The sequence below is a fragment of the Anopheles nili genome, chromosome 2 (assembly GCF_943737925.1).
Source record: "Anopheles nili chromosome 2, idAnoNiliSN_F5_01, whole genome shotgun sequence".
Lineage (NCBI taxonomy): Eukaryota > Metazoa > Arthropoda > Insecta > Diptera > Culicidae > Anopheles > Anopheles nili.
This window is the reverse complement of record NC_071291.1, coordinates 70,372,812-70,389,588: the sequence shown is the minus strand read 5'-3', so window position 1 is coordinate 70,389,588 and position 16,777 is coordinate 70,372,812. Positions and strand designations below refer to the sequence as shown.

Genomic DNA, 16,777 nt, shown 5'->3' with positions numbered 1-16,777 from the left:
ATGTCCTGATTTAATTGAAGGAATTACGCTGCGCAAAAACAAGCACGCGACGACCACGAAGAGTTAACATTACGTGAGGAGCAGCAAAATGAAACCCAACTCAGAGGTTGGGGCCACAAATCAAACATACTTCAAGCGGTGTTTCTTGGCCGTCATTCGCATCATCATCATCATCATCCTTAAGCGCTTCAGGAAACGGGGCATGTATTTGGACAGAACGATGGATATCACCAGCTCACGTTTGACGTCAACCCGACCCCGGTGCGGGGGAAAATCCAATTAATTGGATTTATTTTGACGGATTTTTTGAGGCAACTTTGCGAGCGTCTCGCAAAAACCATAGACCTGCCTATGCGGCCGAAAAGCCTCTGGTATCGGAAAGCCAATTACGGTACAAATCACTTCGAATAAAAAGAAGCGCAAGCAGAAAGATGGATGACGGTGATACATTAGAATGGATTAAGCCTCTCCCCTTTGGTGGCCCGCCAAGACGTTCCAATGGTTGCTGAGGTGCTTCTGTTCTGTGTGATTGCACCGACCATTTTCCTTTGGAACAGCCTGTTTTGTTTTCCGCCCGTGGGATTGACACAGAAATCCCATTCGACCGGGTGCTCATCGAAGCAAGCGATAGAACAGTTTTCACCACGACGAGATTTTATTTCCGCGCGTGAGCGAGAGCTTCCGTGGGCACGATTGCATGATGACGTTGCTCGATTCGCTTCCCATGGGCGGTGATGCAATGATGCTGCTGATGTTGTGATGCTGCTTTTCTACGCAGTGCCCTACGAGACACAAGCCTTCTTTTGCTACGAAAGTGCCCTCTTGAGAGTCACGCGATGGACTCGCAGTTTTCCATCGCCAGGTGGAGATCAACTGTTTTTTGTTTTGAGCGATAACGGGGCAGCGCGGGGTCGGACAGCGTGGCCGGTGAGTACGAAAACACGTGGGCACTATCAGGATTACATTCAAGTCACGATGATTTATTCTAGTTCAGCGGAACCAGCTGTTATTTATTAATCGCTATGACTAACTACAATTGCGTCATTTCAAACAGGTTCAAAACACTTCTCGGGAGTCTAACAATTACAACACTGCTTGCAGCTGCCCACCTGCACGATAGTATATAGCACTATAGGCTTTTCAAATGTTTACCACTTTCTAACTCGTATCACAAACGGTACAGTTCACTTTTAATTCAAAAACGGCATAATCAAAACTACGACTGATTTCAGAGAGACGTAAACAAACACTCGCTCAATAATAACGAAGCGGCTACAGTAGCTAACAGAGTTGAAGATGCTCTCGACCAGAATAATAAATATTTTCCCGGATTAGTTATAATATTTAAGTTTCTTAGGCTACACAAAATATTGAGAAAAAGATTAAGATTAAGTTCATGTTTTTGTGTGGTTGAATAATTGTATTAAAAAATTTTAAGAATTTAAAATGTGTAGCGTTTTTTTCGAATATGCTTGTACCGTCAGGATGACAACAAACGTAACGCTGTAACGACATGCACTGATTGTCAATTTGAAACCCTTTTGCACGTTAAATCTCTGTGTTAAATTTACAATAAATATTACTGTTGTTTTTCGATAGTTAAGATTCAAAGGCCTCGTATTTTCAAAACAAAATTATGCTGGCTTCTAATATAACCAAATTTCGGAGTGAATATTGTGGGATTTGATTCCTTGGTTTCGTTCCTTGTAATTTCTTTGTTGGTGAAACAAATAATGGGATATTATGTTTGATGATTGGTTTCCTAGCTTGTTGGATCATTCTTTTTATAGTTCTTAACTATACGACTTCAAGTCTCAATAAAATATAAAACTAGAAACATTTTTACACAAAACATTTCACCAGTTTTGCTACCATTCACAAGATAGCGCTTCACGCAATGAAGTGCCCTCTAGCGGCATGTAGTGAAATCTTTATAGTATTTTGAAGGAGAGGTATTTCTACAAATTATATTACTATTTTATGTATGAATGCTGAATTATACATTGCACATTATTAAACTTACATTGCACCAATTCATAAAACTGCATGTGAATCTATTCGCACGTTGTATAATTTTCTTCAGGAGTTTCTTTCGAGCAGCTGGTCACAATGTGTGTCTCCAAAAGCAGTCATTCTAAATGTCGTTGAAGTATTACAATTTATTCTGTTACATTTTCGTGTTTCCTTCTAATATTGCTTCTTAATCTTCGTGTAATCTCTGGCAGATGAACCGCATCATTTCAGGCTTTGTACATAATCTCGTACAAAGCTCCCGGTAGATGTTCGGCGACGATGGTTTGCAGCTTTTCCTGGCGCGTAAGTGGTGTGTAGCGGAAAACCGGGAAAGTGCGCACAATGGCATCCGTCATAGCGACCACGGTTGACTGAAACTCGTCTTCCTGAGGAAGTCAAACGACGATCACATTTTTCGCATCACTTCCTTCTCAGGGTAATTTTATCTAGCGCATACCTCTCTTTCACACGGTTCCAACGAACGGATCGCTTGCTCGAAGTACTCTTCGCCGTAAACCACTCGTTGTTCCTCGCTAAGCAGCATCCACATTGCTTTGGCCTGTTCGCGCATATCCTTGTCGTTAAGCCAGGCGTTACCAGCAGCCAACTCACCTGCACAAACGATCGACACTCCGACACCACGGGGCTTCAGCTCCTGACGTAGACAAGCAGCGAGTCCTTCGAGGGCAGCCTGCGTCGCACAGGGAACGCCTCGTACAGGCGAAGGCAAATGAGCAAGAGCCGAAGACAGAAATACAACGCGACCCTGCTTTTGTCGAATTAATGGCAGCATGATCTGCGTCAACCTTGAGGCTCCTGGCGGTAAATGAATGCCATCAATAAAGAGTCAAAAAGTATTGACAAACTGAAACACCTACCGAGAACGTTAATATCGAAGGACTTCCGCAGGACGGGAAATGGAACCCATTCCAGTTCACCGAGTGCACTCCACAGATCGCAGTGTATCAACGCCCACAGACCCGGTTCTCCTTCGGGAAGCTGTTCTACGATGGACAACGAAGCCTTCAGCATCTGCAACATAGAAAAGGACCCGGTCCAGGGCGTTAGGGTGCATTTTCACTAAGAATAGCACTAAGCTGTCAGTTACAGCATGTATAGAGTATCAAGTTGCATAAAAGCTCGGGAAAAAGTACACATTTTGCTCCGCACGTAAACGCTCTGGAATGCCTTCCAAAAGCTAGCTGCTGGGTGGCTTCCAAATCCTTGGCCCAAACCATTCCACCTGGTTGCGCTAATGTTGACGAACGTGTCCGCACGTTCCGCTTATTCTGCCTACGGCGACCAGTGGGACGGCTTCCTCGCCGTGGGAAGCAAAGAACATGCTTTTCATGAATTCAAAAAAAAAAAAACGAACGCCACAAACTGTATCTCGTTAGCCGCCGGGTTTGCCGGCTGTAACGAAGCGATCTCTCCCTGGCAAGCTTCCGGTATTTGGAGCGTGCAAAGCAATCGAATTCACCCCGTCCGAAGGGAGATGTTCGAGCCCGCCGAGGATGCTCGTGCAAGGACGCTCGTACAAGCAAGGAAGCGCGTGGGTTTTTGCGCAACGACTTCTCATGGAGCGAACGCAACGGGAGTTTAGAGGGCAAACGGCTCCCGGGAAGGGATATATCATAATTTAATTGAAAACCAACTGAAATCGCTCGAAAATAAACCATTCACACCTACGCGCGGTTGCAGTTTGATCTTCCACCCCCAGCGGGAGTGAGGATTGGCAACGGAAGGAACTGAAAAATGACCCACCGGACGCAGCTGCGTTGCAACTAGGTCAGCGGAATCGTACATTCGATGGGAAAAGGAAAATCTGGTGTCAAACGCAGGAGAAGAGGCGTGCTTTCTTTACTTTTTGGTTCGCAATCGACTTTCATGAGAGCAATCGTGGCTACGGAACGCTGAAATGGGCCAGTGATCGTAGGATGAGAAAGCTCAAAACGGGAAAGCGGACTGAATTTCAACGAATTTAAGTGGAACGAATCCGTTCTGTTTTTCGTTGGTGATTTGAGGGATGGAAAATGGGAACCTAACTACAACCATTCCTGGAAATAGATGCTCATGTTTTATTTCAATTTAAGGCAAAACCGTCGCCTACTCGGTTTCTTAGAATAGCTGTTATACGGGCAGCACGTGATTTGGGTATCCTTTCGGCATGTATTTTTGGAAGTACTCTTCAAAGTTTCACCCGACGGAAAACGATACGTTACTGGTCCACCTAATGTGTTTTTATGTTGTTTCGTTTAGCATTTGAAAACACGTTTCAGAACAGAAAGTCCGACAGAGATGATGAGGCAACGTTTAAAACCAATGCTTTGTACGTCGTCCGAAAGCGTCGATTCATTTGCATCCCGTTTTGTGTGCCTTATTTTGCGAAAGTCATTGCCACGTTCACCGGTGGTCGTGGGTGCACCGAAAAGTGTGTGGGTCAGAGCATCGTACACTTTGACACTTTTCACCAAGCGGCTCAAAGACTTGGTTCCAATGTCATTGCAGTATCATGTCGGTTCTTGATGCTCCACCGACAGACAGAATGAAGCTGGCCACGTCCGTGCCGACGACGACGAGGACGATATCCTGGCGTTCATTATCATATTCAAATTATGGGCACCTACTACAATGACACCCGCAGCCCCGTGGTACCCGCACCTTACCTCGACTTCGCTGGTCACATTCAGCTGGAGCAGTTTCAGACGGCCCGAGGAGGTCTCCTTCAGGGTGGCCGCATCGGTGCTGTCCTGCAGCTTCTTGAACGCGGCAAACACGGTGAATCCAAGGTCATCCAGGCGCTTGGCTAGGGTACGGCCGAGCAGTGACTCGCAGCCGGTAACAAGGACCGCCTTTCCCAGGGGTGAGATCTGCAAAACGAAGAAAGAGGCAAGAAGATAAGCGGTTGGGGAATGTTTTTCTTTCCAATCTGGCAAGCCGACTCCGGCTCATGTCACAATTCCATCATCGTCAGGGAGCCATTCATACGGCTCGTTAAAGTTTTCCCAATAATTAATTTTCTCGAGGGTCAAGAGCTACGCTTTCAAGAAATGTCCACTCATTTATCGACGTCAATCGGGGACGTGATGGCCGATAAAATTTCTCAAAAAGTGTGGAAAACATTCCGACAGGATCAGGTATCCAATGCTTCAATCGTTAGGACACTGGACAGGTATGATTCATCAAAGCCCACATCCTTTTGAAGTGGCTAATCTTTTTAGTCCGATCTCATACCAATCCTTGAATGGAGTCAAATTTCGAGCCATTGGTACTATTTATAAAACTATTGAATAGTGTTCCCCAGGTGTCGAACCCCAAGGCAAGAAGGCATATGCGGAATTAAGAAAGCAAGAACGAGTTTCCGAGAAATTTATTTTCCTTTTCAAACACCCGAATAAAAACGTACGACTTCCCACTCGCCCACCAAAAGAGTGTGTTTGTTCAGCTGCCCAGCCTCGATTGCGAAACCGAACACGTGTCGTTCCGCGTCGGATGCGGCACGATAAAAATCATACTTGCGATCTCATCCCTGGCGCGACGCACGCACTGAGCTATTAAAATAGCTTTTCATTACTTTTGGTGCTTCCAGCGGGCACAAGGACCTCACAGTGGCTACTACGATGAGAAATACTGGTCACAAATCGAGTAGCAACGAGCAAACGCGTTGCGTTCGTTTCTGTTATACTGTTATACAGCTGTCACCGACTGGCTTTTGCGAGGTGATGTTTGTGTTTAATTTAATTTCGCGTGCGTCGCCTTCGTACGCGGCTGTTTGTCGAATGTTGATGTGTACATTGCTCATAATGAACCCATCCAGCGGCGCTAGCCGGGTGCATAAATTCAGACATCGAAAATGAGCATTAATTCCAGCCCCACCCCACGTACGCCTGCTGAATTAGGCAGTAAACGCGCTACGCATTCGCCGGGAATGTATGTAACGGCGGGTGCCAATGGTGGCTTCATTTTTCGCTTCCTTTTTGATCTGTTAACGTTCGTCAACATAAAATTACCGCAAGTAACGTCTAACGAGCGCTGCAGAGATAAATGCCGAATACTCCGGATGAATACACAACGACACAAGGGGAGGTTGATTCGCATCGTGGTGCGTCTGATGAATTTTCAATGTCAATTAAGCGCACGATAAGCAGAACAAGTAACAAAGAAAGCCCAGCACGTGTTTGCAGCTCGTGCAGGTGTAGTTATGTCTGCGAAATCGACAGATGCACCGATTAAGCTTTCACAGAGCCCTTTTTTCGGGGGTTCCATGGGCGCGCGATTGCGAACGGTTCATATTTTATTCAACGCTATTATTATCTCACAAATCATCCCCGAGAGCGGTACGCGCTGTGATGTTCTGGCAGACTGCCGGAGGCCACTGTTTTCGTGGAAAATTTCACTCACATCGTTTAACGGCTCCCGCCGGGGGTAGCAAGTAAACAGCCTGATGAATCGACCCAAGCTCGAGCTTCTTCTTCAGTGAATTTGTAGCACAGATGCTGCGGCGCAACTAGAAAACGGTTGCTCACCAGCAGCCTCGGTGTAAATGCGGAGATTCGTCACATTCTAATGTAAGGGAAATCACCCTTACAATTTTATCAAACTCTATAAAAATCTAAGCTGGTATTAAGCTAGTTTAATCAGCAATAATTTAATTAGTGAAGTAAAGTTGATCACAAAAAATGATTTGAAAAGCCGCGTACCGTAGGTACAGGAGAGTTTTTTTTTCCAAGAACTGCTGTGTTTGAAATCCAACTGAAAAAACAAAACATTCCTCTTTTGTAGATATAGATACAAATTATTCCTTTTTCAATACGAAACCATCTGTATTTAATTATCTGCCAATTCTCGCCATAAACGAGTATCAGTATTTCTCCAAAATCAGTCGCTCGCAGAAGGTAGTAACAAAACGTTGGAAAATGTATTGATGTGATGGTGCAACGATTTTTACACGTGCCAGTTTTTCTTGTCCTTGTTGGATAACTTGTTCAAACATAGACGTTAGCATTAAAATAAAGAAAAGTGATCTAGTGAAGCTTAGAATATAATCTGTTAGAGAAATTGAATCTGCTTGTGAGTGAATTGAATCATGCGACTGTGAGTTGAAATTTTGATGTGAATTGCTCAGTATGTACCCTCTTTATATTTACATCTACTTTTAGTTTAAGGTAATCTTTATCATTAGTGTTTAGTCAGTAACCAGTTAAGTCAGTTAAATCAGCGCAACAATTATCTATTTTCTGTGATCGATGGCATGCACCAAACTGCAACCGAAGTAGTGAGAATGTTGCGTCTGAAACTCGTACATTTCCCAGATGGTGTCAAAATTCGTTAGCTGAGCAAAGTGAATGTCAATCCAATTAGATAAACAAAGCCGAATACTGCAATCTTGCTATAGAACTAGCTACAATAGCTACAAGTAGCTGCGAGCAAACAATATATTCAAACACAAATACCCCAAAACGGTTCATTTCGTTTCACGAAACGGATCAGTATCGTGACGATCGAGTTCCTCTGAAAGGGTCCACTTATCCGTAACGAGATTGCAAACGGTGAGGAACGTTTGTCGCAAAAATAAAAACAAATATTTACTAGACGAAACAAACGAACCTACCGGCAGCGGTCGTTCCACTCAAGCCCGTTGCAGGCTTTAAAAACACTTTCGCCCGTTAGGCTCTGGTTTTCGAGCCAGAGCTTCGTCAGCTCATCGCTCACGGTGAAGGTTAAACCAGAATCGGGGTGAGGCATCAAATCGAAACGCAAATCTTTGCATCTCACCCGAGGGCCCAGCCCGGGCCGGTGAGAGAGCACAATTGACACCCGCCTCACGGCCTCCGTTCCTCTCGCTACCGGGCGGGATAATTTATTGTGATTATCATGGGCACAATGTTCCGTAACCTTGATAATGGCGGCAGAAGTGGAAGCATAATTCATTCAACCCAACCACCGGCCGCTTGATGCGGTGCCAAGAGTGCGCTGAAGGGAAAGCGCTGTCGGGAAAGCTCGCCCAACTAGATGACATTACAAAAGAAAAAAAAATGGCGAAAACCTCTGCGAGCTTCGACAAGAACGACCAACGGTGCGCTATGGGTGGCAACTTTCTTCTGCAATGACGAAATTAATACCCACCAAGGAATGATGCCCACGCGAGCGAGCACTTTTCGAGTTTTTGGTCCTATAGCCACCCCCAAACTGCACCATTGCACCGCCTCCAACCCGCCCCGGTAGGATGATTCGATCGGTGGCACAAGACAGGCGACAGAATTTGTTTCCCACGCCAACGCGCGAAACAGCACGGCGGAGACGTAGATGAATCAGAATTATCCTTTTTTTTAGCTTCAGCCTTTCCCCAAGCAGCCAGGGAGAGTGAGAAAAAGGGAGAAAGCTCCACAAACGCCCCGTCCGTTGGGGGTTTTTCGGGTTGGTAGACGAGAAGAAAACGTGTGCTGCGAATGCGAATGCGTCACATACATTCAGGCGCTTCATCGACCAGAAAGCCATTACACAAATCTTCCCACATTGCGTTCGCTTCTAGTCTTATTTTTATGATACGCGTTCGTTTTTCCCTTCTCGTGCTAGTGCTTGTTCTTTCGCACTTCGCATTCGTTTTTCCTTACCCCTTGCGCTCGAATCAATTTTAACGCGTAGATTTTTCTTCTTCCATTCGACGGTCCCTTTGGCGTCTTTGGTCCATTCGTTCGGGGCTCCCCTTTGATCCTTTTATTGTTATTGGTTCTGTTCGAATGGCGGCACTCGGTGCTACGTCACCACCGAGCCGGTGGAAACGTGGCTCACAGCCTCCACACCACGTTCTTCTGCATTGAGACGCTGTTTTTCTTTCGTCCGTTTTCACTGCCGCCATTTCCAGCCACGGGTTCGGTGGCTCGATGGCGATTGCGTGCGTAACCGACGCCATCTTTCCGGCGTCGCTTACCACCGGCGGGTCGGTAGGGGGAGCAACAGTGACGGCAAGGCTTTTCCGTTCATCCCACCCTGTCGACCTTGTCTGGCCGAAAGAAAAGCGCGAGATGTGGGCTTTTGGGGGGCCTTTTTCGAGCGCATATCGCTCGTTGCTGCTGGTGGCAGAATCTGCGCACTATTTCATTGAGCTGCGAGTCACACCACGCAACTCACGGGTTCTTTCCGTGGGCGTTTTGCTCCCTACGGCAGGGGGAGAGAAGCAAAACGAAAAAAGGAAAAGAAAAGAAAACCGGGTGGGAAATGAATGAATGAAAATCTCCCGTCCGCCTCGGTGGCGAGGTTGTCAATGAATTCCAACGAGAGCCAGCAAGCCCTTTAGGTGACTCATCTGCCCACGTGATGTCGTCGGGGTATGCCAGTTCTTATATTCTCCGCCAGAGGGATGGGGCTGTTTGCTTGCGTCGCTCTCGTGCACGCCACGAAGGACGACGGATAGCAATCAGTATTCAGATTTCCCATGCCTCGGAATGCGAACAATCAACGCCACACAAGTCGGGACGTGTAAGCGTGTGGTGGTGTAGTTATTTTTCCGGGGGCTTTCCGATGAGTTTGGAATGCGCCCATGGGGTAATCCTTGCCAGCAGTACACCATAACAGGAGCTTGGGCTGGGACGAAGGCTTCGAAAGGTCAGAACCCATGGGTCCCCGTTGTGTGGCACTTTACGACGTGTGAAACGGTTCACGTCTCGCATGCCAGGATCTGCGGGCACACGTTTGCCGGTCGGCCAATTCGAATGGCCATCGGAACCGGGCCATGAATATGAAATCAGACCCCGGTGGTTCGACATTTGCGGCATCTCGATCCGGTTGGCATTCCCGGAGGCTAATTGTGTGAGGATTGCGGGTGCCGGAAGATGGTGGTGATGATTCACCGATCGGGTCGATACCCGGCAGAAGGACCTCCGCTCCTTTCGGTCATCCGATAGAGTTGGGGTTTGTGTTCTTACTCCACCCACGTGGCTTGAGCTTGGGAAAATGGCTCTATTTTCTTTTTCCCTCCCCCCCCCACGGAGCTCTATGTCTTGTTGGGGGGGCGATCGAAAGTTTTGCCATTCACGCTCCCACGCCCGGAATGTGTGTGTGTGCGTGAGTCCTTTCACGAGGGCGTTCGACAGCAACCAGGCCGTTGCGTTCCATTGCCCGCTCAACCGTATTGCCCCGGGGCGTATCTTTCGTGTTTTACGGGGCGTTTCTATTATGTAGGAACGATTGGGTGGCCATCGGTATGTAAATGTAACGAGCTGGTTGAGTTATGGAAGCCATCTACTCCGCGCAAAGCTGACCCTTGTTCGTCTATATCGACTGTGGGATGCGTAGTGGTCTCTCTTTGGGTCCCGTTCCGGGTGGCGCAAAAATGATTCCGGAACCGAAAACGCACTTACGCTCACGTGAGGTGTGTGGGATAGACTGGCACTATAACCGTATATATTGGTAGACCGATCGTGACCTTGCACCATGGGTGCATTGTCTCAGAAATACCCGGGAGCGGTGATTGGCGACAAAACGTACCGCGATTACCGATCCATTGACATAACCTTCGATTGTACGTTCGAAAATTCACCGTCCAAGCGAGTTAATCTCAGCGTGTGCATGTGGTTGTTGCAATGCACATGGGATGAGGGTCATCGGGCCGGTTTCTGAGCAGGAAATGCATTGCGTCAAAAATAGTACAATCGCCGCAATAAAATTACTACATAAAATTAATATAAATAGTCATTACATATTGCATACATTTAGGCGTACACATCAAACTGCAAGAAAAAACGCTGCAGTAATGGCGATCGCACAAATGCACGGCTCTGTAAATATTTTCGGTGGCTCCTGCCTTCGTCGGCGAAGCAACGTGGGCCACGCTCACTTGGCAAAAAGTGTCGAGCAGCGTTGTAAGTACCCTTCAAAGCAAGTGGGTCCACTCGCGTGTCAATCACGCGCAATGTGACGTCACATCAACAAAACCAGACGCTTGATGCTGAACCGAACGGGAACGCACCGAGTCCCGTGTCCGGTACACGCCGTCAAGGGTGCTCGAAATGAAATTTTTGTGAGGAGAAAAATTGGCGCAAACCTGCCTCGCTGGTTGGTGGTAGTGCGTAAGGAATGATGGGTGCTTTTTTTTGTCTCGCCCTTTTGGCTAAATCCCAGACGAGAAACGTTTCCCGAGAATCGCTACCTCATGTAGCTAAATTGATGCCCTTTTTTTGTGAAGGACATCGGTCCTCCCCTCGGGGTGGAATTGTGCGTTTGAAGATGAAGCTGGTAGATGGATGTTGACGGCTAGAAAGCAAACAAAGGCGCGACGTGCGAAAGTGTGCACCGATCGTCGAACGCCTGTTGGGAGGAATAATTAAAGCAACACTTTATCATGCGACGAAATGACGGCGTATCACTTCCGATTCGCAGTTTGTGCAGTGGCTGGAGCATGACAACCGCACTTGTGCAAGATAAATTAAACATTAAACTAAAAAGTCGTCATTGGAAACCAGCAAGCTATTGTTGGTGGAGGTCAGTACGGCCTCAGACGCTGTTCCTGAAAGTAATTTTCTGCATTACTTTCCACCCAGCCGCCCCAAGGATGCCCACGCGATCAAGTGCATCTTGTTTTACGGCTGCGTGAGTTTAAAAAAAAAGGAGCAAGAGAGCGGGAAAGTCCACCACCAGGAAGGTCCTTGCGCGTGCGCGCTAACAGTTCTGGGTGTCTTATTTTGGTGCAGACGCGATCCAGCGATTGTGAAGGGCTTAACCGCCACCAAGGCCAGAGATGCATCGGATTTTGCTGGCGAGGAAAAGCATGCTGCATTCGAAATTCCTTCACCTTGGTGCGGGCGCGTGCGCGAAACCTTCGCAATGCGATTCCCGGTGAACGGAAGGTGTCGTTGCTGCCGGCGGAGTCGTCGTCGTCGTCGTCGTCGCGGTTGCTGCCGGCGACGCTGACGTTGAAGGGTGATCGAGGGCTCGCTGGCGATCGCATCGAGTTCAGTACGCACCCAACCGTTCCGGAGAACAGACAGAACTGACTGCAGAGTGTTGCGACACTAGTGTAGCTTCAAAGTCTCCGTGCTAGAAACCCCCAGAACCGGCAGTCATCTGCATAAGTCACAGTGTAGGATTGGTTTTATATTGTGAGTGTGCCCGAGGAGCGCCGGCGGAGCGAGAATCCTGCCCCAGTCAATCAAGCAAGTATGCGCAAGGGTTCCTATCCTCCAGTGCGATAAATTAACGGGGCTAATGGGCGTTGGTGGTGGGACTTCCTGTCCGGTGAGTTGGAGCAAGGAACACTCTTGTTACTTCCCGTGTCAGCAGTTTAAATAATCTGAATAGAATGCCCATTGCGATGGCGGTAAATTGACAGCATTATCGTTCCACCGGTGCGATGTGGAACGCAAATGCGCATCGGGGTTAGATTTGTGTGCCAGAGTCATCTTTGGTTGTTCTTCTTGGAATTTTCACATTACCTTAAGGGTGCGGCAAGTTTGCCCAATGATCGTGATCGTGCCGCTAATTCGCGCAAAAGCTGCATGATGAATTAGCGATGGAATTTCCAACCATCTCTTGTCATAAATTCCCACACCGGAATTGCAAGAGCAACCTCTAGAATCATACGGTCCGGCGGCTAATCGCGCATCTTCGAAACACTCTTGCCCTTCAAGGGCCGCACGAAAACTTGTGCCCCAGTGCCTAAAACGGTTACATGCGCGGTTTCACCGTTCGAATCGCGGCCAGCGTAATCTCGCGCAAATAATTACGAATTGAGCGAAACTGTCATCAGGTAATCATGGGGCTCGCGGGCTCACCGCGAAGATGCTTGTTACCGATCTCAGTTCCACCCTCTAGCGGATGATTTTCCGGACCTTCGAGGAGGGGGTGAGTTTTTTTTCCGTTCCTCCCGTTCCGTTGTTTACATTTCACAAAGCCATCGGAGAGGGCGCTTGAATGGCGTCACCGGCCAGCGCACCCTCAAGGCACAAGCGATCGATGGTGTGCGGTTGATGACACACTGCGATGGCTGCGATGCAATTGGCTGCATAATTGCTATGATTAATGCACGCGGACTGGCCCCGGGCAGGTGGCAGCGGGATTTTGTCGGACGGTGGAATTGCCAGAGCGTGACCTTGAGCCTGAAAGGTTGGCGGAACGAGACGCTCTCGGTGAATTTCGGTCGATTTCTCGAGCCACGTGCGTAATTTTGCACCCAACCGGTAGGTTAATAACCCGGAAAAGATCGCATTCTGGGTAGCGCCCAACATTCCACCTGTTGATGAGTTTTCCAAACGCGTCTCGCCACGGGAATGGGAAATGAGAAAACGAGCGAAAAAAACCGGAAAATGGAACCTTCGGTGCGGGGAAACCTTAATTACCGTCGCTGAGCGGTTGACCATCGGAGGCGACGAAAAATGCGGCGTAGAACCGGCCCAATCGAAAAAGCTGCCTCGTCATTCCGATCGGTCGATCACCGCGATCGCGATTCTCTGTGATCGATGGAAATTCCCCACGCCGAGGAAGGTTAATCGCGTGCATCAGCCGCCCCGACTCAAGGTTGACACCCGAACACGTTCCTTGGACTGGGGTTCCACGCGTTCGCTCAGCGACTTCGACGCGCCAGAGCGTGCAGTGGGCGTAAAATAGAAAGAATTTTGGTATAAAATTTAAATGCAAATCACCACCGCCATCTTTCTCCGGTTCGATACGCGATTTGTGTTGGCTTTTATCTCGACATCCCGGGGGGAGCTGATCTTACACGATCGCAAACGAGAACAACGAACAGAACCGTAGAACAGCGACACCCTACACGGCTCATTATCACACACAGGTTACAGGGCTCAACGTCCGGGGAGCATCCTGTGGCTTTGAGTTATGGCTTTAAGGGCCCACAGTAAAGTTTCTCCCATAAAAATGCGAAACCATAATGGGCAGAAATTTACATCAAAGGTGAGTGGAAACCTGCCAGCAACTAGTCTCGGCGATCAATCGCAGTTCAACGATCCTTCTATCGAACGCACAGATCATAATCCTCGTAATGTATTCCGAGACCTTAAAGGGACGCAACGCTTAAACTGGTTTAACAATCCACCCGAAAATAGCTCTTTTCAAAAAGAAAGCCAAGTCAAAAGGGAGATGTCCTATCGGGGTGGCCCATCCGTTCCGTTATTTAGGGCGCACGCGAAAATTCGACTCAACTGGGCGCGTTTCAACACGACCCATATCGATCGGGTTATTGGTGGGCAAAATGGACACTCTTGAATCCGGTTCTACATTAGCATACATGTAAATTTGGCCACGTCGAGGAAACGATCGGCATTGCTTTTTCGCTAAAGGTGTTTGCTTTTTCGCTCTGTCTCAAGGATTCCCCTTTTGCTGAGTGTTGCGATTTAAATTTAGAAAGTCCAACAGTCGGTGGCTCATTAGATCCGTTCGTCTGCGGGCGAGTGCTAGATCGGTGTAATTTCCGTTCGAACGTAACCCGTTGAAGGGGCGCACACTATCAGTAGGGCTTACCCTCAGGTGTTGAGTTGACCTCACTTTCAAATGGTTGACCCAACGTCGATAAGGTGACAGAAGAGTGATCGAACGTCTGGAGGCAACGGTGATCGACGGCTTGGGCTTCCCACCCAGAGAGCTTCTAAAGGTTGTTTTGTAACGTCCCTAAACCACCAAAAATCGAGCCCACTGAATTCCAGCAGCTTGGTTAACTAAAACTACCTACTAAAAAAGCGAACCACCGTACTAAGCGATGGTGGAGAGGGTGCTTTTTTATCTCGTTTTTTTTTCTTCAAATCCGCTTCGGTTGATTATGTAACCCATCGCGTCGAGACGGCTCGTTGGAACCGTCTGCCAAATGCATGCACGGTTTCGAGAGAAATGGTGTTTCCCCGGAGGCGACCAAATGCGCACCACAGACGCCTTAGGTAAGGCGCGATTTCCTCGATGCCATTTCGTCAACGCGCATCTGTGGCGACCGAAAACAACGCTGATGTTTCCTTCTCCCCGAGCTGCGGTAACGCTGGAGTAACGCAGCCCAGATAAAGACGGTATCTGATTGAGCAAAACTGATGTCTCGATCGGCCTTCACCGGGTTGATCCGCACGTGCTACTAAACGCGCGTGTGCGTTTAGCTCTCGATTTCACGAGAGGTACGTGTTTCAACACGAATTTATGTACCCTCGTTTTTGTGGTTGGATGCTAGGGATCAATATTTGCGCTAATGATTTTACCGCCACACTTGGGGTTAATTGTTTGGGTGCGGTAAAAAGAGTCTGGATGAGGACGCTAAACAGGTGGTGAGCGAGAGGAGCACGACGATCACACGGCTTAGGTTAATTAGATTGACCCGAGCTAAAGATTGATGCAAGATGCAACTTCTGCTTAATCAGAGCTAGAGCAGTAGGTGATCGCAACAGGACCTTCAACTGATCTTAGGCGTATGAGTAGGATTAAGCGTTAGCCCACGAAATGAAACGTGACCATGACCGACTAGTTATAGGAGGTCGTGGGTCTTTTTGCTAGGGTAGTTACTTGCTGCATTCCACATTACGCTTTAAAGTCAATCTGAGAGGCTTTAAATTGCACAATCTACAATCCATTTGAACCATTGAATGTTACTCAATAAAATACAGGCAACTCAACTGGCAGCCATAAACCTAAACACGTTTCCTAGGAAGACTTTTCCGATGCCAGAATTTTCCAGAAGCCGTGATTTTCCGATTGCGCTAAGATAATGGAAGAAGAATTCCCAGACTTCAGACTTCAGCCGACCCGTCTTTCCAGTTATGTGTTCGCATCTGTCGCACAAAGTCATCAGCAAAATCGCTGCTGGCCGCCATTATGCAGGAGCTGCTTCCCGTCGGAGTGGGTTTTTATCAGCCCTGACCGATCCCCGGCTGAGGGCACGCGTCAAAGGTCACATTCAGCAGGTAGCCTCGTAGCGGGCGGTCCAGATTTGGGACCGAGATTCCCTACCGGAGATCGGGACCCGTTTTGCGTCACCTTTTTTTCCCGATGGTTCGAAAAGTAAACACGTAATGCCAACTCATTCGAGCCTCACTGAGGCGTTTCGATCGCCGATTCGGGTGGCGATTCGTTTGTTAATTGAGGTGTCTTCGAAGTCTCCCAAACGGAAGCGTTGAGATGACGCAAATGAGAGAGGGTCGCTTCGAAACGTGAGGTTTATTTAAAACTTCGTCAATGTAAACAAAATAAAACCAATGGTTGTGAAAAACCAAATAGCAAAATGCAGCTGCACGCCGACGTTTCATTGACGATCTGCGATCTTGACCAAACTGGAATTATCTCGTTTCTTCGATCTTGTTTTTCACTTCCGGAATCCAGTCCAGAAACAGACGTAGATTCGGGCGGCCTTCAAAATTTCGAGGCAAACCAGGAGCGGTTTATTTTTGCCACTTTTTTTCGGAAAACATCGCCAACCATCGCGTGCATCGGAGGGTCCGTGGTGTTGCATCGCGCCATCAAACCCGTTGACCCTGGCGTGGCATCGAAACCCTGGCGGAAGAGCGAATAAAGTCAGCATTAGCATTAAGCCCGCCGGAATGGCACGCCGGCTGCCGCAAGGTTCCAGCGACATACAGGAAACAAATGCAAATGCTCTCGCTTCTCGGCGGGTGGGCGCTGAAAATGCATTCATTGGGCTCTGCTCGTGTGCACGCGGTGCGTTTATGTCATTCTCGCTTCGAGCACGGTGTTCTGCTGCGATTTTCCCACCGAACAGAAAAAAAACGAGCCCATTTCCACCCGCGGGACACGATCTGCGGCGCCAATATTTGCAAGGAAAAGC

General features: G+C 48.1%; 1 protein-coding gene across 1 annotated transcript in view; it reads right to left on the bottom strand.

Moving 5' to 3' along the window:
• Positions 1 to 2,240: 2,240 nt before the first annotated feature.
• LOC128721714 (D-beta-hydroxybutyrate dehydrogenase, mitochondrial) overlaps positions 2,241 to 16,777 on the bottom strand; it is a 30,184-nt gene continuing 15,647 nt past the window's right edge. Inside the window, exons 3-6 of the mRNA XM_053815493.1 lie at positions 4,680 to 4,883; positions 2,892 to 3,045; positions 2,471 to 2,829; positions 2,241 to 2,399 (exon numbers count right to left, since the gene is read on the bottom strand). Of these exons, the coding sequence (XP_053671468.1) occupies positions 2,241 to 2,399; positions 2,471 to 2,829; positions 2,892 to 3,045; positions 4,680 to 4,883 (876 nt within the window). The remainder of the gene's footprint in view (positions 2,400 to 2,470; positions 2,830 to 2,891; positions 3,046 to 4,679; positions 4,884 to 16,777) is intronic.